The sequence below is a fragment of the Nothoprocta perdicaria genome, unplaced genomic scaffold (assembly GCF_003342845.1).
Source record: "Nothoprocta perdicaria isolate Ctin4 unplaced genomic scaffold, notPer1 scaffold_197, whole genome shotgun sequence".
NCBI lineage: Eukaryota > Metazoa > Chordata > Aves > Tinamiformes > Tinamidae > Nothoprocta > Nothoprocta perdicaria.
Window position 1 is genome coordinate 1,232,497 of NW_020455171.1, and position 21,303 is coordinate 1,253,799.

At 44.7% G+C, this 21,303-nt stretch overlaps 1 protein-coding gene across 4 annotated transcripts in view; it reads right to left on the reverse strand.

The window, feature by feature from the left end:
• FRMD1 (FERM domain containing 1) overlaps positions 1 to 20,961 on the reverse strand; it is a 36,570-nt gene extending 15,609 nt beyond the window's left edge. For 2 of the 4 annotated variants that reach the window (XM_026037388.1, XM_026037385.1), the window contains exons 1-3: positions 15,971 to 16,031; positions 10,471 to 10,645; positions 4,867 to 4,957 (exon numbers count right to left, since the gene is read on the reverse strand). In XM_026037388.1, the coding sequence (XP_025893173.1) occupies positions 4,867 to 4,957; positions 10,471 to 10,566 (187 nt within the window). In that variant the 5' untranslated portion in view covers positions 10,567 to 10,645; positions 15,971 to 16,031. Of the gene's footprint in view, positions 1 to 4,866; positions 4,958 to 10,470; positions 10,646 to 15,970; positions 16,032 to 16,853; positions 16,924 to 20,926 lie in introns of those variants that run through there. The other 2 variants (XM_026037387.1, XM_026037386.1) reach the window with 2 other exon arrangements.
• Positions 20,962 to 21,303: the final 342 nt, after the last annotated feature.

Below are 21,303 nucleotides of genomic sequence, written 5' to 3' on the forward strand. Positions count from 1 at the left end.
CGAGCCATCCTATTAACACATGTGCTGGGATAGAAGAGGTGAAAAGGACAACAAAGCAGTTCCACAGTAGCAAAGAGATTAGTTGCTCACACTGCACAGCCCCTATTAATTTCTGTGCGTATCAGTTTGGTCAGAAAGGGAAGGCTGAGGCTCCAAACACGACGGTGAGGTCCAGTGCACGGTGACAGAGGTGCCCGTCGCCACCCCACGGACGCCAGGCTGGGCAGGGGCCCATCCCGAGGCACCAGCTCTCCCTGGGGTCCCGCTCCTCCCCCGTGCAGAGCAGCATCCTGCCCCRTCCTCCCTTCAGCGCAGGAATGCGCCGCTACATTCCTGCTCTAATGAAGTTACTATTGCAGGAATGCCAGCCTGCTGTGCAGCCCCAGTCTGCAAAAACAGAGAGCTATTTCCTGCCTCAGCACTATGTGGGAAGTGGGTTGTGGGTTTGTTTGTTTGTTTTGCTTTTCTTAAACTGGATTAGTGGTAGCTCTTAGAGATCTTTGTCTGATGCTGAGATTCTCTAATTTGAAAGCATTTTTCTCTTTACCAGAGTGAAGGCATCGAATTGTAGCACCTCAAAACAGCCATGTAAAGGCCTATAAAGAAACGCACAGATGGTCACCCTTACAGGGAAGAACTCSTCTAACCTGCAGAACCCAACAGCACCAGATCCTCAGCAGGTATAAACTGCCATAACTCCTCCGGCCTCAGTTGAGTGACCAAAGCAGAAGCTGCCCTCAAAGCACACGGACAGGCAGAGATGCCTCCAGCAAGAGCCACACGCTGCCGCTGCAGCGTCACATCGAACGCTCCCGAAGGGCTCCCACATGAGTGTGTGCAGGTAGAATCACAGAATGGTTAAGGTTGGAAGGGACCTCAGAGGTCATCGAGTCCAACCCCCTGCACACGCAGGGTCGCCTAGAGCACGTGGCACAGGGCTGCATCCAAGCGGGTTTTAAAGATCTCCAGAGAAGGAGACTCCACAACCTCCCTGGGCAGCCTGTTCCAGTCCAGGTACCAGACCTGCTGGAATCCGCCACGGCACCGCGCTCCCAACGCACCCGCTCTACAGCCGGCACGTCCAAGAAACGGGAAAACTGCTCTGCTGCTGGCAAGATCCCCTGCATAAACTGCAAAGAGTGCACAGTGTAAAAGTCTTGCCACAACTTACGCAGTCAACAGAAATGCAAACATTGAAGGGCTCCCACTCTATAAAATTAACCTGGCACATTGATGTATTTAAGCAAATGCTGAATGTGCACTGCTGCAAAAAATAATGGGAGGTATCTCCAATCAGAATAAAATGGCACAGTTCCAATGAGTTGTGCAAATTTGCTACGGGCATTATCTACAAYGCAGGGAATTCAGGAATGGAAAATACTGATTGCAATACATAGAAATAAGCTGCAAGTCAGTTACTTTAAAAGCCTTTATATTAAGCAGTGCGCCTCCCTGTTTTGTCTTTATGAAAGGTTAGCTCCTGCAGAATCACTAAGTAACAGTGTATTCCAGTGACCTGCTTCCTTCATATGCCCATTTTGGGCTAATAGTGCTATGAAATTGCACAGAGATAAGTTATGCACCAGTCCTACCACGAGAAACAACTCCATCCCAGTTGGCAGCCAGGAACATCCCATTAACTCACTTAGTTGAATCAAGTATCTTTTAATATTATCACTATTCAGACAGCCTAGGAGCTTAGGACTTAAATAAAACATGAATTAGTGCAAAGCCATATAGCTACATAGAGCAGGCATTTTTACTGCTTTGAATGGACGGAAAAAATTGTCTCTGGCTACGGCACCCAATTTTTTCATGGTGCTGAAAAACCTCAGAGCACCATCACTGCTACCTGCTGAGAGGAGATGATGCCACTGCTCCAAGAACATCCATCCCAGGCAACAGGAAAGGCACCATGACCAGAAGAGGAGGATGGTGGCATTGGGAGAGAGCTGAAGTAAAAAACAGGCGAAATGCCTCATAGCACCTACCACAGACCTCACGTGTTCAACTCCCCTGAATGCCAGCAGGTTTATTCTTGGTTATAGCACAAAATGGCCTCTGTGCTCCTTTTCCAAGTGGAGTTCCCCGAGCTTCCATATGCTGGTGATGTAGGAATCTTAATTCCTGCATCATATTTGCTCTGCAGGACTACCTGATGCTCAAGAGCAGGGAATGAGGTGACAAAGGTAGCCACCTTTGTGGCATTGTTCAAATGGGGTGGAGAGAGGGTATATGGAGGAAAGAATGAAAGGAAGTAACGAAAAATTTATGGTAGTTCCGCTATTACAAACTCTCACAGTCTGAAGACTGAGAAAAATCCTCAGGAATGAGTAGGCCTTTGTAAGTGTTATGTTGTTATCTTACAGTTGGCAACAGAGCACACCCACAAGAAACTCACTGGGTCTCTGACAGTGGCCAAAGAGATTCCTCTGCACAGGAACAGTTGCAGAACCATTCCCATCACTACTCAGCCAGCAGCAAACGAACCCCTTTTGGTCCTCAGACTGTAGAGCACCTGGCTGGATGATGGACTGATACTGATGGAGAAATAATCCAAAACAGATACAGGAAAAAATGCCGTTCTAGGAAAAGATCGTGCAAGTACTGCTACAAAGAATTACACAATTTTTGAACACCTGAATGCTTGCAATTCTCTCTAGCTGATGTGTGTCTGCACACATTTTCCTTATATTGCATTTAACACTTGCTCAGGATAACCAAATCATTATAACATGGCCTTCCATATGGACACTTTTCCTTCACAAAGRAGATACAGCTACCCAAGCAGATATTTGGAGGGAGGAGAAAGGATTGGCTCTGGTACAGGTAGCGAGGAAGGACTGAGATGTACAAACCATAAGAGGCTACTTGAGGAGAAATTCTGTTGTCATCTGCCTTAAAAGACAAGGTGGCAAAATAGATACCCACAGAATATAAAACCAATGGACAGCATGTTCTACCCATGAACATCACGTTATGAAGCACAGAAGAGGTAACTGCAGATACGGTCGTCTGGGAACAACCACCCAGCGAGCTCTGCCAGGCACACGTGTAACCGGGACTTGGACRCACTCGGTCTCCGTGGGCCCAGCAAAGCGAACAGCCAGAGCTGCAGTAACACAAGGGCGACCCTTCGGACAGGGAGCTGAAGCAAAGAGGTCTGGTTTTACTAGAAAGCCAGACTAAAACTGGTAAGAGGACATGASAGGAGAGCGTGGTGGAGTGCAGAAGCTGCCGGCTTGCTCCTTCCCAATCTACAACTTCCGTCTGTTCGGGTTGCGCATGGTTTTCCCCAGGAAAGGAGAAGCTCAAGATTCAGGATCACAGGGATCCAGGTTACAATAACAAAGGAGACCTGGCTGGTTTTTGTCTGCTGACAATCAGTTTTGCTTTGGAAGACTGAATTATGTCACTGCACGCATTTTCTGATAACAAGAGGAAAAAAAACTCTTGCAGGGCACAGATAAGACTGACCCAGCAGGAGTAGCCACAATACAAGACCCAGCTGCTGAAGCCCATGGAGTCAGGTTGAACCTGGGAGAGTCATAGGGTCTTTTCACTGAGCCAAAAACAAGAGAAAAAATGCTCTTAAGTAGTAACAGAGCACACAGCAAAGCTTGCTTGATGATCTCTGGCAAAACCAGAAGAGCAACATGTCCCAAWCTTCATGCCAGTGTGGCTTCCCACTAATGTACACTCCTTAATTTGCTTCATTTGCAAAAGGATTGGATTCCTCTTGCAAATGCAAGCTCTCTTCTGAAACTATTCRCTGAAATGCTTTTCATTTTGACAAGGAAAAAAAGCAGAGAGGTGAAAAGCAGAGAGGTTATCTAAAATCCTGGAGCTCACCCTCCACGTTTGTAAGAATCAGCAGTGAAGGAAAATCCCAAATTCTTTTAGCCTTTAAGTAATGTTTGCTAGAAGAGCTGCCTCRAGATCTGCAGTTCAGATCTCACAGCACTGCGACTTGCACATTTTTGTTGCTATTTTCATTTCTCTCCCCCCCAACCCTAACACACAATTTGTAAGGATGCAAAAGAAACCTTATTTAGAGGGCTTGAGAATAAAAGACATCTCATCTCAATGACATCAGTATTTAAAGTTGCAACAGTAAATACTAAAACACTTAAGTATTTTGGAGGGAAAAGAAGTCCCTCCCACACTTTTGGAGGTGCAGGAAAGGAGAATAATAAGTTAACATCCGATTATTAAGAATGGGGAGAGGTGCCACCACACAAGTGCACTCACTCACATTTATACTCACTCCCTCTTTTCCAGGTGCACTGATTTGCTCCTTCCTTAAAACACCACTTGCCCTTTGGTCAACACCGGGGCACAGTACCAGGCAGACTGGACTTCRACCCACGGACTTAAGTTGCGTATTTCCCACATAGCATTTAAAAACCCTGTTTCCTCCCCTGTCCAACTTTAGTATCCTCAAGTCACTTCAATTTCCACTCCCCAGTGCCTCATTCTTTATTTAGGATTTTAGAAGTAACACATTGGGCTCCCAAGTCATTTAAAGAATCTCTTCCTGCTCAACTATGGGCAGTTTGAATTCAAAGTGGCAAATACATTCGCTAGACCCTTAGCTGCAGCACAGAAAGAGAACCCCACAAAGAGGCAGAACACAAGAACAAAGCAGGAGAGCAAAAATCCCCCCTTCTCCCAAGGCGCCTGCCCACATAGCAAAGATCAAAGGAGCTCCAAGAAGGTTGTGCATAATCTACATACGTTGTGACCTTATTACAATCAAATTCCCCGCAGGCATGGCCAGTGTGTACATATGCACACACTGTAAATACACAAGCGGGTCCGTGGAAGTCTGCCAAGTCGTTTGCTCTGCGCACTGGGTTTGCTTACTTTTAACAATGCTGAGGCCAAAGAAGTGAGGCTCTTTAATCTTCACTAAATCACAAACTTGCTGAAAGAGCTCCTGTCCAGTGGCTTTGACCTGAAAGAAACAACCAATCCAGCATTACAGAGGGCTCATACACCTGGATGGAGCAATTCTTCCTCAATGTATTGATCCTTTGGCTACCAAAATAAATAAAAAATAAAACAATTAAACAACAGAAAACACAGAACAAGCTTTGTTTTCATTATTATTACTATCACAGAAGAATTATTAAAGTGTTATTCTCCCTCCTTTACATTGCAAAGGGGCTTGGCTCGGTAAGATTTGAATTTAAGGCTTCCTATCTATTGGCATCCTGCATAAGTAAAGCTGAGATCAGGCTGGAGCACTAGTTTCATGCAGTACCTACCAGGCTATTTTTACGTCTTCTTAAAGAGCACGTGTTTGTAACCACGAAATGAAAGCAATAATTTCATAAACAAATGCTTTCAGATGTGGGAYGAGAGGGAGAGGGACAAACAGATTAAGCAGGAGAAGAAACATAAAAAGCCCCCTCAGCCCCAGCCCCTCGAGGCACCCGAGAAAGGAATTTTGAGCAAGAGCAAGTGCAGAGCAACACAGACACAAGCAGCCTGTGCTCAGCCCTGTGTGCGCCAAACTCTGGCTTTGAAACGSGTCACATCTCAACGGTGCTGTCTCCGCGGGACGGAACACAGCAGCAGCAGCTGCAGTGGACACATCCCTTCTGGAGGAGAGCACGCAAAGCCACCTCGGCAGCAGCAGAGAGCAGAGCAGACTGCCCGCCCGCCCACAACTCACTCCGCCCGCTCGTTTCCTCCAGCCCTTGCAGCGCTGCGCCCCAGGGAAACCCTCCGTGCCCAAGGCTTTACCTTGCCACTAGATCTGGGCCATTGGAAACGGGAGCTCGGGAAGGCGCTCAGTTTTTCCACTTGACAAAGCCTCCCTGGCCGCTGCCCAGGATCACTTCCCTGGCAGCTCTGGGCGYGCGACACCAAGGCGCGTGCGCGGCCCCCGCGCGCTTGGCAGGCGGAAAGGTAACGAATAGTCTTGATAGGAACCAAAAGCTTCAGGGTTCAGTCTTACACTAGAAGGAATATTTGCTCAGCTGCCAACAACATGCAATTGGAAGGAAAAGTTAGACATAGGCCTGTCTCCTTTTGGAGGGAAAATTAGGTTTCCTCAGCTCTTAAAAAAAATTAAAAATCACTGGGAGAAAGATGACTTACTAGCAACCAAAATGATTATGTGCATGCAGCAATCACTAGTTACACAGGATTGTATGTAGAAGCTATACAATTAGATGCATTCTTGGGGGTATACTTTAACACATAGAAGAACATGGAGGAGAAACTTGGAGTAAGATACTTAGTTCTATTGAACTGAACATGTAAAGACTCTGTGACATTTAACTCTGAAGCAAAGATTTAACTCTGAAGTAGGCCTGGGAGTGCTTATCCAATCCATTCTCATTTTGGCATGTCTGTATTAAGTTTTAGTTCCAACTTTCCAGGCTGTGCAATATTGAATACATTTGTAACCTCTGCTCCCTCCTTCTGCATTCACCACTGCCCCAAACCACCAACTCTTCCCTTTGCATTTGTATTTTGTTTGGTTTCTTTGGCCTTTCTTCCCTCTGGGTGCAGTTCTTCTATCAAACGCAATCTCGGGTACTCCATGAATCATTCCCTCCCTTGACAAGGGCTGAGTCTCAGCTCTGCTCAGGACCAGACTCACAGCTTCTTTATAAATGAAGTTTAGTCCACAGTAAAACCAAGCATAAGTTCACAGAAAGTACTACTATTCCTTATGTGAAAATTTTTATACGTATTGGTTACCTTTTTAATTTTCTTGGTTCATGTGTTTTAAAACCTCTGTTCCACTGCTCATAGATGAGAATATTTAAAATTTATGCCTGTGCCTCCCCAACCTAAGGGACTTCCCCAGATTTYCCCTCCCAAACTGCTGCTGTACTCGAGCTTCCTTTCACCGAGTTGGCAAGAAGCAATACTATTTATGACCAACTTGGAGCTACCAAAACACAGATAGAGTGGCTGGTTGTACTGCTTCACTCATGAAGTAACCTGTTCTCTACCAGAATAGGTCTCATTCTCTTACTGAGATGCTGCCATCAAGAAAAAATAAGGAAAAAAAATAGGAGATACTTGTAAAAACAAGTTGATATTGATCATCAGGTTTTCAAGTACCAGGAAGATAAAAGATAATCCAGAACACTATAAAAACTATAATACCGTACAGCTAGATATATAAAACTGAGCATTAGAAAAAATCATTGTTCCCAGCAGAAGCCTCCCCTTTATGTCCTCAGGGTGGCTGCAGCACCCGCTACKGCTCCTCCCTGCTCTGCTTTTCTAAGTGATCACAGCTGATAATGAGCACAGAGTTTCCCTGTTCACTGTCCCCCCAAACAACCTAGTTAACAAGTTAAATATCTCACAACGGGTGAAGGGATTGCAAAACGGCTCCCAGTCTTCTTCCATCAACATTCATGTCTGTGAGGAGCTTGAAAATAAAACTGTTTTGAAGAACAGACCTCAGTCTAAACCTGACCACATGAAACACATATAGGAAAATTCTTATCTAGGAGGGAATTTACATGGTGGGGCAGGGGCAGGATTTATGTGCATAAATCCTTTGCTTATCAAAGGCAAGAACTATGCTTTACTGGAAGGATAATGATTCTCACCCACCACACAGAGCTGCAAGATTATTTGGTATTTGCATTCCACACCACAGAGGTTAAAGTGTTTTGAAAATCCCATGTAGTGGCATTATTATTGGAATAGAAGCAAAAAGTATCATCTGTGGTTGTGTTAATTAAATTTGGATTCTAGTTTCATTAATAGAAAATTGCTTTGATGTTCCTTTAAAAAGATCTTTACAACTGTGAGATCTCAATTTTTGTTTTTGTTTTGAAGGAGTGGTGGGATAAAGAAAGAAGTCTAATAAAAAGCTAGTTTTGGTGATTTGCCCAGTTATATCAGTTCACATTCCACTCTTTATGCAATTAGTACAGAACTATGTTTTGAGAACTCACATTTTCAGTTAGACAGATATTCTCTTCCACACACGTGCATGTCCAAGTACACATTTTCCCATCTTTCTAGCTACTAAAACAAGTAGAAACAAGAGTGAAAAGGGAAAATATCTTTATAAAGGGCTACTGACAGATGTTATAGATGATATAGATATGTTATATATGTCAATGTTATAGATGCATTCATGGGGAGGGGGAAGGAAACACCCAAGGCCCAAAATACCAAGCTCGGCACTGAGCTATAAAGGGACCCTGCAGGCCCAGGTGCTTTTCCACCCTGCAGCCCTTCGGACAGGCAGGCAGAAGCGGCCGTAGAGACCCTGCACATTCCCTCCATTCCCACTGGCCTGGTGCAGCTCAGCTCCAGCAGGACTTCCGTGCTTATGAACCTGCTGCGGCCTGATGCACTTCCAGGGAACTTGTAAACACGGACCTGCTGGCCAGAGACCTTGTAACCCCCACAGGCACACAGGTAAGGGCTCACGAGGTCCTCCCCGCTCCCAGGGCTGGGAACCTCCAGGTGTGTGCAGGAGCCTCTCCATCCGATCCCCGCCTGCTCCTGCTCCCAGCTGTCCGGGAAATCCCGCTCTCTCAGGATTCAAGGGCAGCTGCTGGTGGGAGCTCGCAATTTTCAGCCGTAAGGCACAGGGGTTAGCTCAGAAAACCCCAGCAGAAGGTCTCCACCAACATGACTCAGTCTGACAATAGCAAATTGAAAGGATAAATAGCTCACATGGATATTAGTGGTGGTAAAAGAACATTTTTTGACAGGGCAGAAGCCAGGGACAGGATTTCTTCACTGCTGTGGCCCAGCTACAGTGGKGGGTGGCCAGTTCAAAAGCCCTGAACTTGGGACAGACCTGTGGATGTCACACCCTTTGGAAAGAGAATTAAGCTTGCAGTCAGAACGGATGCATGACACTGTACTTAAAACAGCAGCCAGGGACATGCATCAAAGCCAGAACAGAGGAACAAAACCGGAGAATATTTCAGGTGTCTCCGGTTCAGTCACCACTTGACTCACACCAGCCTGGCCAGAGAGTGATGGCTGGACCTGCTGGTGCCCCCAGCTGCCCCCATGTCCCAGCCTGCCCTCCCCTGCATACCTGCATCAGTGATGAGAAACTGCAGTTATTCAAGCAGTGACCATTTGAACTAAGCAGTGCTCAGATTCAACAGGGCAGAGCACGACCCAGCCGGTCATTTACGGCAGTGCTCTCTGCTCAGACACCTGCACCATGAGGTACAGAGCCAGGGAGGCAGCAGGGAGCAGCGACTGCATAGGTCCTGCCTGCACGTCTGCGCGCGAGTCAGCACCTTCAGCAAGGCAGGGCCGGCTCCATTATCTGCGATCTTTAGCCTCTCCGATAAAAGCTATAAACAACGGAGATTTAATGTCAGTCGAACTGGACCATTACCCTCCGCTGGGCACCTGCCTCCAAGAACTTAATTGAATCATCATTTTGTGTCTTGCAAAAAGCTGGTGGACAGCAAAATTTTGTGAGTGTCCACATGGACTGGATTTGAACTAGTGATCTAAAAAGCAGAGATTCCCAGATTTTACAGCTAAAACTTGCTCTACCCAGTCCTTGCAGTGGTTTCTGTTGATAATGCCACATTTAAGCATAGCAGGTAGGAAAATTCCTGCACGGATTTTAAAGATTAGCATGCATACTTTCAAAAAGCCACATTTCTAATCACGTGCTTAAAATAACAGCTTACCTTATCTATCTTCTCCCCATCCCCAGTTTAGAAAAACAAAGCAAAACCTCATCAACTCACATATAATACATGCACACACTCATAAGAGTAGTAAACTTTCAGGCTAGCTTGTTATGTGAATTTGAAGCACACTCAGTACTTCATAAGCTTAAAGAGCAATGAGTATCACACAAAGGGGCACTGCATTCCAGTGGTTACTGGGCCACACTGGCAGCCAACTGGCAGCCTGGCTTTGCTATCACTTCTGCACACGCACTTACATGTTTGAAGCTACGATCAAAGAAATGAAATGACTTAACTTACCTCTGGTTTGTGTGCATACAAATACTTAAAAAAAAATAAATAAGTCAAAGGCCATCCACCCTACCATGAAGTCTTTGAAGAGATCTACAAAGTATTAAATCCCAAAATAGCTAAAATGCCAGAGCAAACAGAGGTATGCTCTGTATTAGCAATGCCTACTAAGTCTAAGGATAAAGGCATTTCAGGTTCAATTTTAAAATCACTCGTTTGTTACTTGTGGCAAAACCACTCGGAACAAAAAAGCAATAATTAAAAAGAGAACCAAAGGAACCCCTCCCCACCGCCACCCCAAAACATAACCAGGACAGACTTTCAATAAACTCTGCAAGTGTTTTGAAACTGCTCAATTAGAAAACGGAGCACTAATTACACTAAGCTGGCTAATAGCCTTGTGGTCAGCAGACTGACACGACGCCCTGGAGAGAACAATACAACAGAGGCTGGTGGAAACGGGCGCGAGGGCGGCCGCGACGCCAGGAGCGCGGCGAGAGCTTCGCTCCTCACTCACCCCCACGGAGATGCTGAGCTGCTCCCTGTTGGGCAGGAAGACGCACATGCTCCGGCTCTCGTGCTGCATCCTGCCGGCCAGCAGCGTCCTGCTCATCGCGGGCAGCTCCTCATGCCCGGCGCGCCTGCGGGGAGCTCCTCTCTGCCGACGCTCCGGCTCCCTTCATCCCACACACCTGCCAGGAAAGGGAGAGCATCAGGGCCACGCTGCTCGGAAGAGGGCCGCAAACGTGGGCAGCAGCAGGCAGCCCACGTGTAACGAGACGTTTTCCTCTTGGGGGGAAAAACAAAAAAAAGTGTTAACAGAAAAGGCAAAACAGAAGCATCTGCAAAGGCYGCACACAGAGTGATCGTCACGGGGTATCCCGCGCTAGTCAGCCCCCATGCTGATTATGGGGAATCATGTTGCCCCAGAGGTGGGAACACAAACCATATAAACGCTCGCAGTGAATCCCTGTATGGGGCTTTCAGGTGGCACCTGCTCTGGGTTCCCATCCTCTGAGTCACTCATTTTACAGAGCTGCCCTTAATGATTCTGACAAACTCACAGCGTAAACCAGGCAACGTTTTAAATGGCCCAGGAATCACAGGAGAGAGCCATAAAACAATTAAATCTACTTAGAAAACCAAACCAGAAAAGAGATTTCATGACACCAGCAAGTAATAAAACAGATGACAACACAGACTATTTCCTGAAGAGGCATACGGAGATGGGGGCAGGGAGCAGCCMATTCTTTAATGGGATATCTCATTCTTGATGAAAATAGACAGCATGTGTACGCTGATGAGGAGGRCTCAGCATTTTATTTGAATCATCTTTCTCTCACTTGCCCTTTGTTCTGGGAAACCACTGTGAGACTATGCGTAAACTCCAAGGGGAAAATTGTGCAAACTTGCAGGAGAGAAAAGGTTGAGCCACTGTTTAATAATTTTTGCAAGACAAACACTGACAGCTTCTTCCTGGAAATTGAGCCTAAGTGGCACCGTTTTATATTCTTCAGTTCACTGTAAAAGATGCTGAAATTGCAGATGTAAAAATGCAGCAGTCTGGAATATTACACAAATATCTTAGAGCTGAAGTTACAATAATAGCTACAAAAATGACAGCAGAAATTCCATTMATTCCCAAATGCACAGTAGCCAATATCATCTTCACATTATAGTCAGGTTAAATACAGTTTCCTCAGCAATTCATGACATTTATTTGCAGCCCTCTCCACCCCAATGCTCTCCAGTTCAAGAAAACATCCTAGGGCACCTGGCAGCTGCAGATGGAAGATGCATACGGACCACTTGGCTGGTTTATTTATACAGCTCTAATTGACAAACTCCCTCACAGCAGCACACGAGGCAGCTGTATAGATCAGCACGCTGACAGACCAAAAGCTCAGAGACAACAGCCAGACCCAAATCCTTTTCCATGAGGCAGCTGAGGCTGTTACGGAGACATCAGGGTGTCTTAAGCAGCCTGAGCTGCTCYGTGAAGCCATATGGCCCAAGCGAGTCCGCCACGAAGGGGAAGGCTCCCTGAGGGAAGGGCATGGGTGAATGCTGGCAGACACTGAGCTAGCTCGACACCAAGCAGTGATGGAGKGCAGGAAAYGCACAGCCCAGAAGGCTTCAGCCAGCTCCTCCTGCCCTTTTAAGTGCACTCCAAGCCAGCAAGAGGTAGATGCAGAAGAGGTAGTAGCAGAAATGTCCATGGGAGCTCAAGGTACTACGGTTTTCCCAGCTGCCTGTCACCACCTCTGTGCCAGAGGTTGTGGAGAACCTCTTGCGGATGATGCACATGCTCCTGGTGCACCTTAGCGCCAGGTGAGCTTGGTCTCCCTGCTGAGGTTACGAGTGCAATTCACCCCAGGCAGGCTCAAGCAGACACAGTGCCGAGGCTCCAGAACCTGTTCTGCACAGGGGCTGCCGCAGGACAAGTCAAACAACTACAGAGAGTTCAGATTTAAGGCATTTAGTACTGGGTCCCGAACCACCATGACCACACAGAGCACAGATCCAACATAAAGTTCCAACTAAGAGTTCAAGCGGGCTTGAAAAGCCTTACGTTCTGCAGGACCACGACGTTAACCTGTTTGCTAGCAGCTCTTCACCAGTCCTATAAAGCAGGTACCTCYCCCAGTGAGGACACTACCTGCCACAACACCTACCACCCCCTGGGGAGGGGGCCCAMCACAAAATCCACAGGTATCTCGCCCAGGGCCAGCTCTCCCTCTGAGCACCTGAGGCTGCAGAGCTCGTTTCTGGAGGAYTGGGCCCATCCTCAGCGCATGTTGCAAGGCTCCCCATCTCTTGCCAGCAGGCTAGTATTATGCAAAGGATGGGCAGGACGGGATATTATATACTCCCCCTAGCATGACCTATCTTGTCAGGGAAGGGAGTACAACAACAAGGGGTTGCTGAACCCAGCATTACAGACAGTCCATCTCCTAGCTTTCAAAGGACTATTCCTTCTCCAGGTGGCTATCCTACTAAGAAAAACAGCAGTGTTCCTGGCCTCTCCAGTGYAGCTCAAGAGGACAAAACAGAAGGTTGCTAAAAGAAGGCAGAAGGGAGCAAGAATGCTCCTTGTACCTGTCCACAGCCCAGGTCAACCTGCCTGTGGATCCAAAGGAAGTAATTGCCACTGCTGCCCCAGTGCCTAAACCACTGCACGCTGCTTCTTGAAGAAGTCAGTAAGGGTCTCTGCGAGGCCTGCTCTGCACCTCCAAGGTCAAGGACAACACGTCAGTTATTTCTTTCCACCACGTACAAGATACTCTGACACACGACTTATTTCTGCAGTGAAACGCGGGCCCTGTGACTGGCGCCCGGGGTGCCCAGGAAGCGCCRTGCCGGGAGCCGCGCGTGTCCCGCAGGGGACGCGTCGGGACGCGCGGCCGCACGGGGAAGCGGCGACGGTCCCGGCAGCGTCGGAAACGGGCGCAGGGACAGAGAGGGTCGGGAGCAGCAAGGGAGCAGGGCGTTCTACACTGACCACACAGGAGAAACGCTACAGAGCAAATGTTCTCAGAAGAAAACTTTGCATCTAGTTTGCATTTATCTTAAGTTCAAGATGCCCTCATAAGCATTCTGCTTTATAATATTTTCAGTCACAGAAGGTATTTTTAATCTTATTCATAAATTGGAAAAGCCAGCACTTTCTTTCAAAAAAGAGGTTAAACAGGGACACTCAATTGTGCTTACAGGATGTCACAAATTTTATATATATATACACACACAAAATCTCTATATTATATGTGTGTCTGTCTATATATACATACATATATATAGAGAGAGAGGCACACACAGTATATACAGTCTATATATATAGAGAGAGATACAGTATATATATAGGCACACTTTTTTTAAGGGTTTCAAACATTATACAAAGTTGCTTTGGCATTTAAATTTACTTTGTCTTGTTTCAGGGGAAGAATACAGTGGAAATATTCTGGCATGGAAAATGTAAGGAAGACAAAGTACAATTCAGAGGAAAAAAATCTTACCCTCCTCTTTACAATTCTGTGCTCAAATATTACTTTTTTTTAAACTATTATTGTTTTAAAACTTTAAATACAAGTAAAGATCTGTAAGCATTATTTTGCAAATACAAAAGCTGTGCCATGCAATTCCTCCATTGCACTGGTATATACAATACTACCTAACTAACCATGTTTTGCCCAAGTTCTCTATATACAGCTTCAATTATAGACAAAAATACACATAAATCACACGTAATGCATTACGGCTCTCAAAATGAGGCAGTCACCCTCTGGCTTCTTTTCCCACTCAGAAAGAGTGGGAAAGAAAAATCAGAATTCCAGTCTAAAAATTAGTATTTTTTTTAAAAAAAAGAAGATTGCTCTAAATTTTAAGCAAGGAATAAAAGAAAAGCACATTTGACTTCATGGAAAATAACAGTGAAAGCTGCTCCTAGATGAAATATTAAGAGAAAATCTCTCATTTATCCTCTCTTATCAATATAATTATATTGATGAGTCCTCTTAGATTCTAGGTCACGCACTATTAACAGCCATACATAAATAACAGATGTCTACAAAATGGCCYGAGGCCCACAGGTCGCCGTTGTTATGGTCAGCCGATGTCATACGCTCCGTGAAATTTAATGGAGACCATAAAGGCTTCAGAGTATGGACTCAGACCTTGCAGCCCAAGGAGGTGCATCTTTACCGTCAAACTGCTGCAGTAGCTGCTACTCATTCTCGTTCACAAGAGGAGATGGAGTCTAACAAATATATTCAAGCAGCTTATGGCACAGTTCAGAAAAGGCAACTAAGGAAACAACCCTGGCAACGTGCACACATACAGCTCTGTGGACAGCTCAAGACTGAAACCCAACTCCTCACAGCTCCTATAAAAAAAGGGCTGCTGGAAAGTTTGCTTTGGCCATTTGCATTTTTAAGGGAACAACCATGGACTGTTAGAAARAGTAAAAAAGAATAGAGAGAAAAGAATAGAGAGAAGGTGTTACTGTTTTCAAGTTTTAAAACAAATCAGCTCCTTGACCGTGCAACAGCAAGTAAGAGGTTAAAGAAGCAATGTCCTTAATCTTAAGGAGGAGGTCAAACACAAGCTTAGATCAGCTTTCTCTTCTTTAGAGGTATGTTAGAATGTGATAAAATGTAATGAATTATTAACTTGCTAGGCATTGATGTTTACACTTTTTTTTTTGTTTAAGTTGTGAGCCAGGAATAACTGCTCTACGAAAACAAGTGGCCAGAAGGAATGCTCTTACTTAAATATACACAATTTCAGACTGCCCATATGCCATTCTTTTGTTTACCACAGATTCCAACCTCTTAACCTCAATTAAACCCTAAAAGCTCCTGCAAAGGCACTGCAGATGAATTAATAAAAGCTGAAGTCAATCATCTTCCTCTGGGACACTCTATAGTTTGTTTGTTTTTCTAAATAACATCACTTCATGTTTTAGCTCCTGGAGAAGGGCATTTTGAGATGTAATGGCTTGGTCAAAGGTCCCTGCACTCTATCAGTGAAAGAGTCAAAGATGCTATTTATTTGTATGCTTCTGGTACCCGTCCAGAGTCTCATTAGTGGTCAGAGTGATAGCACAGTTTATTTAGCACTGTTTATTTTATTTCACCTAAGCACATGTGCACCAGAGCTTTGGAAAATAATCTGTCATTAATTTCAAGACTCCTCTGTTTAAGCAGCTCAAACACTGTCATAAAAGCTAATTAAGCAAAAAGCTGGTCTTCCCCTTCTCTCTCCACAGACTTGTGCGAAGACTCGCTGCTTCCTAGAATCTGAACAGAAATMCAGCATTTCTTTGGTAAAAGCAAGAATTGCTTAAATTTGCTTCAGCAAGCAGAATAACTGAGGCTTCCAAGAAAAAAAAAAGATTCAGGAATGCCTACCTACAGGATTGCTTGGACAGCTTACTCCTCATCAGTCATTTCAGAGTTAGAAAACATTTGCACTGCCTTTGTGCAGAAGTTACTGGTCAAACAGCCAGTACAACAACTTACCTAATAATTTTCCAGCTTCCCCTAGAGATGACAGGTTACTGCATTTCACAGGTAAATTTGAAATCTGGCTCCTCTTTTCCCAAAAAAACCCTGCCACCTGAAAGAACAAGCCTCTATTTAGCCACTCATCAGAGGAAMTAACACAACTCCCCTCACATACTGCAACCTCAGGTTGCAAACTTAACCTGTTCTGAAGAACTAGCTCATGCATATGAGCTAATTTGACACCAGCTGAAACTGTTCCTGCAGACAGCAATTACCAGTGAGGTTGGTTGCAGATGTGCCTTTTTTTTTTCCCCCCCTCTCCTGCTAAATCCAGTTCTCTTGTGCTCCACATTTTTCATCTTCTTTCCAGAAGGATCTGGGCTAGCCTCATCTTGCAGAGCACCAGTTGCAGCGATCCAGCACTCTTGCAGGAGCTAAGCTAGCAAGACACTGCTCCTACTATAGCACAATTCTCTTTCAGGGTAATTTCCAGAATGAGCTCACTGCTGCATTATGTAAATGCCGGCCTTAGGCCAGGAGAAGGGGCAGGGAACCTAAAAAAAGTCACCAAGGGGAGGCTCAGCAATATTGCTAAGCCAACAGAGCAGCAACTCTTGTTCCTCCAGGTGCTGCTCTGTCCCAGGGACTTCCTCCACAGTCCTCAGCCCCAGCTGATACTGGGCAGCTCCAGGGGACTGTAACTGCAGGACGTCAGAGGGCAACGGAACCCCCATAGCCAGTGTAACACGATGGCATGGAAAGGACTTGCCCCTTGCTGAACTTTGGGCCACACCAAGGGTAGCCCATCCGAAAGAGGGCCTCCCTCCAACAATATTTGGGTACAAGTTGGCAACTGCACTCATAGTGAACACCGAGAATCTTCCTGAAGAAAGCTTACCAGATTGGTCCATTCAACATCCCAGGCCAAAGCAGGAAATTTTAGCCTGAAGAGGCATTACAGAGTCCTGTCAAGAAGTACCTTGAACTGTTAAGACTCTTCTGGACAAGCTGGAGCCAACTAGATTGTTAGTSTGCAGTTTCACAATCAGCTTAAGCAGCTCTAATCAAGCCAGCTGTGCAACAAGACTGCTCGAGGAACCATCTGGAGGCAAACCTGTAATTTGGAGTCAGCCTACTTCTAGGTTGCCTTGCTTACACTGATCATGAAACACAGACTTAGAAACTGGAAYTAACTTACATCACCTACATATTTATCATCTCGGAGACACCAGTTGGACACCAGTGCAATCTGCAAAGGAGAGGAATACACAGCCTGGGCAAGTAAAACCATACAGATGGTATGTGTCCATCTTTCCTAGCATCAGGAACTTAAGACTGTGCACACCTCTGACTATTCTCAGAGGGGATGAAACTTTCTCTGGAAACATGAAAGGAAAGAAAATTCCTGTTTCAGTGGCAGAAAGTGAGATCCCAAAATGAGYGTGACTCGGTTAGCCACAGGATAGATGTAACACTGACAAATACAAAAGGTTTTCGGTCCGCAGATGTGGAAAAGGTGACAGCAGGTAACCTGCTCCATCTACTACCAGCATCTGTTAGAACTTAGTGCTCTGTTTGCAGGGAGATGTGGGCCTGTCTCCCTCTTCTGGGATTTTCAAAAGGAGCAATGGAGCCAGGGAGCCCTAGCAGACTTAGTCTTCATCCCACATCTTCAGGGACAGCTGGCCGAATTGCTCAACATTGCTCTTAGATACCAAACGACATCTTTTTTCCTCCTGTACAAACAGCACTCTGATGACACTGAGCTTTAACAATAGAGAGGAAAACGCTTTGTTGTTGGCCTTCATTGCAAGATTAGACACAGCTCTTAGGCATGACTGCCCACACTCCGCCCACGTGCTGCAAGGTCTCCCAGGCTCAAGCCAAGCAGCGCCCCTGGCTAACAGCGCATCCTAGGGCATGGGGTGYGCTGCGGGTTAGTAACGCTTCTGCTTTGCATGCTGCCTCCCACAACAAGGGCTAAGAGGAAACAATTCTCCCCAAATTTCCTGGGACTCTAGCTCCTACCTGGGATCACGCTGTCACGCTACTTGGTGTGGAGCCCTAGACCTCACCTTAGAGATGAGACAGCTTTGCCATCCGTCGATAACGCAGTGCTTCCTAGCAGCCAAGTGGGAAGGTGTGCGTTTCAGGACCCTTGTCGGATCGTGGTGCTGGGAAGGAGGCTGCAAGGAGAGAGGGAAGGCTTGGCCTAGCACAGAGCAGCAGCGGATGCAGAGGTCCAGGRGCACCAGGAAGGGCCACAGCAGGGCGGCGAGGGGCGGCATGGGCAGGACTGAGTTCCTTCCCAGGAACTCAAACTGAACTCAGAAAGCTTTTGAGAGGAACACGCAATGAGCATTAAAGACCCCAAGCAAAAGGGGATGAGCTAAGATCTGACAGGGTCCATTAGATGTTCCCCATCATTTCCAAATGAGTGACTTTGAGACTTTTAAAATACACCAGTTCACCAAAAACATGCCAAACTTAGCAATGTGCATGTCTGAAACAAGGAAGCCTGCGGTGACAACATGCACCTCCTCTTCCAGCATGAGGCTTTCCTTGAAGGACAAGCATCTTCTTGCCAAAGGCATGAAGAGCAGTGGATCAAGTAATCCCATCTTCTCAGTAAATGATAAAAGGAACACTATACCTAGTGTGCCAAACTACCAACATCAAGTGTTTCACCGTAAGGAATTTATTTATTTCTATATAATCTGTAACTGGACTCCTCTTACCAATTAACAATCATTACACATCTTCTTCAGACTTCATAAATCAAACACATGAATTGAATTTTAGGGTTTAGAAACAACTGAAAATAATGAGCAACTTGAGCAATTGCAGAAGCACAAGAAAGAAGCACAGAACAGGCTGCAAAGACGCTTCRGAGTCCATTACACAGAACAGAAATAACTGCAAAGTCTGCTCGTAAACACAGAGCTCCTGTTTATCAGCTGCAGAGAGCATGGATGGAGAGTCAGAGCAAGGCCTCTGAAGCAGGGCAGAAGGAGGCTGCATTCCCTCCACGCGTGGGAAGAGCTCTATGATCATCCCGCTACTAGCAGCTCAACAGAGAGGCATCTTCCCACAGCATGCAAACTGGAACCGCATGAGATGCTGTCACCCAAAAGCCTCTGGGCTAATCCTCCAACTGGAGGCATATTCTTTTTTTCAAGTCTACCAAGTCTATAATGAATATTTCTCCCAGGCAAATTTATCCTCCTCTTGGCCTGCATAAAACAGCTGACACACAGTCTTCTACAAGGCTGATTCTGAAGAAGTTGCTACACCGTGGTGACAATCAGATCTAAAAATCAAATAGTTTTACATTTGAGCTGGGCCAGACTGAATTGGAAGAGACCACCAAACCACCTGAAGTATTCTGCAGAGCTGTCAAAAAGGTGTGGGGACATTAATCTTCATTTCTACCCTCTCCAAGTAATGTCTTACATGAGCTCCAGAAGTAACTAGACTAAGTCTGAATTAAGAAAGTAAATAAATAAGCATCATTATAACTTTACAGGCAATACCTGGGGTTGCAGGATGAATAAGAACAGACATGTTTTTAATCAGTTTGCCACACTGAGAACTCTTTTGAGCAAGAATACGRACAAGTTGAAACAAACTCGTTACTAAGAAAGAAAGAAGGAAAGAAAGAAAATCCACTGGTGTTCTTAAAACATTTAAATCACAGTTTAAGTAGTCAGACCAACTATTCAGATTCTGCATCAGTTTCTTTCCCTTTCTTTTTCTCCCTAAAAAGTAACAATAGTCTTAAATCAATATTCTTACCTGCCCTGAGTATGTTTATGTAAAATGAAAAGGCTTTCAGAAAGAATAGATATAACACAGCCTGAAACATATTTGCTTTCATTACAAGTGTGAAATCACCAGTCTGCCAAAACCCTGACAAAATTAAACAACAGAGTATTTAAGATTGGATGCAACTGCAATATTATCCACGCTACTGCTAGAAATTAGCTTTGGCAAAGGATGGTGAAGTAGAAAGACAAAGCCCAAAACAGAACCACAAAATAAAACTAAAACAAGCGACTATAGAAACAACAGTCTCTTCTTTTGGTGCTGATGTTGAGTTTTGGAAAAAGAAGAAAGAGACATTAGGAAAAAAAAGGACAAATTAAGTTTAAGAAAAGGGAAGGAAATATAAAAAAAAAAGTGATCACTACCAGTGAGAGGACTTGTTTTGGGCTCACTCTTCAGTTTGTCCATATTCAGTTTTTAACTACAATAGTAAGAATTAAGATATTGCTGCTAAATAATACTAAGATAATCAAAGAGCAGCATAGTAGCACAGGAATTTCTGCAAATAAAGAACTGTAACCTTGGAGCACATTAGGCATGCAAGTAATTTCCATTATCTTGAATTAGTCTAGCAGCAGGGCACCTTCTTTATTACAATAGTTAATTGATATGGAATTAATCACTGGATTCATACACTTTTTACCTGAAGTGTTAGGAAATGAAAAGCATTGTAGCTTCAAAGAAGAATCAGACCCTACCTCTGCTATTAAAAATCTTCCTCTACCATGAAAGATTAGAATTACACCAGAAAAACACACATAAATGCAACTAAAACTTTTTTTTAAAAGTTTAAAAGTTTTTTTTTTTAAAAAAAAGAAAAACAGTTATACACATTTGTGAATTACTGTAATATAACTAAATCCATTTTTATATAAACAGCATAAACAGCAACAACAAAAATCCTTAAAACAAAATCCTGTCCAAAGAATATGGGCAGAAAATTTGGTACATCACAGGAAAGAATTGTTACAACCCATGTTCCTTCACAGCATTTTATAGATTTGTTTTTGTTTCCCGCTTTCCCCCCATTTTTTTTTTTAAAGCAACTCTGGGGAAAAAATATCCTCTAGGATTATGTTTTCTTTTGATTTGACATTCCTCATCTGAAGTCAAAACACTGGTTACTACACAAATTCTTAACATTACCTGTGCTGAAAACAGAGCATTCTGATTAACTGAGATATGAGGACAATGTATTCTGTTGTCACTCCAGTTTTCTAGGAACAAAATAAAAGGAAAACAAATCAAAAAGTTTCTTTTTGAACAYTTCTCCCCAAATTACCAGTGCTAGAAGTAAACACTGATTTTCTTTGGATATAGTCTTAAAACACAAGCATTCCCTATGCTTTTGAAATATTTATGGTCAAGGCTTGAGTACCACCATAGTTCATGGAAGAAGTGACAAGGTTCAAATGGCACCTTATAGTTTCCCGGTGTGCTGGAAAAAAAATTGTTGCTGCCTGTAAATGGTGCCCTGGGACCTGAAGAGTCTGTCACTGCGGAGCAGCAGGAGAGAATCTGTC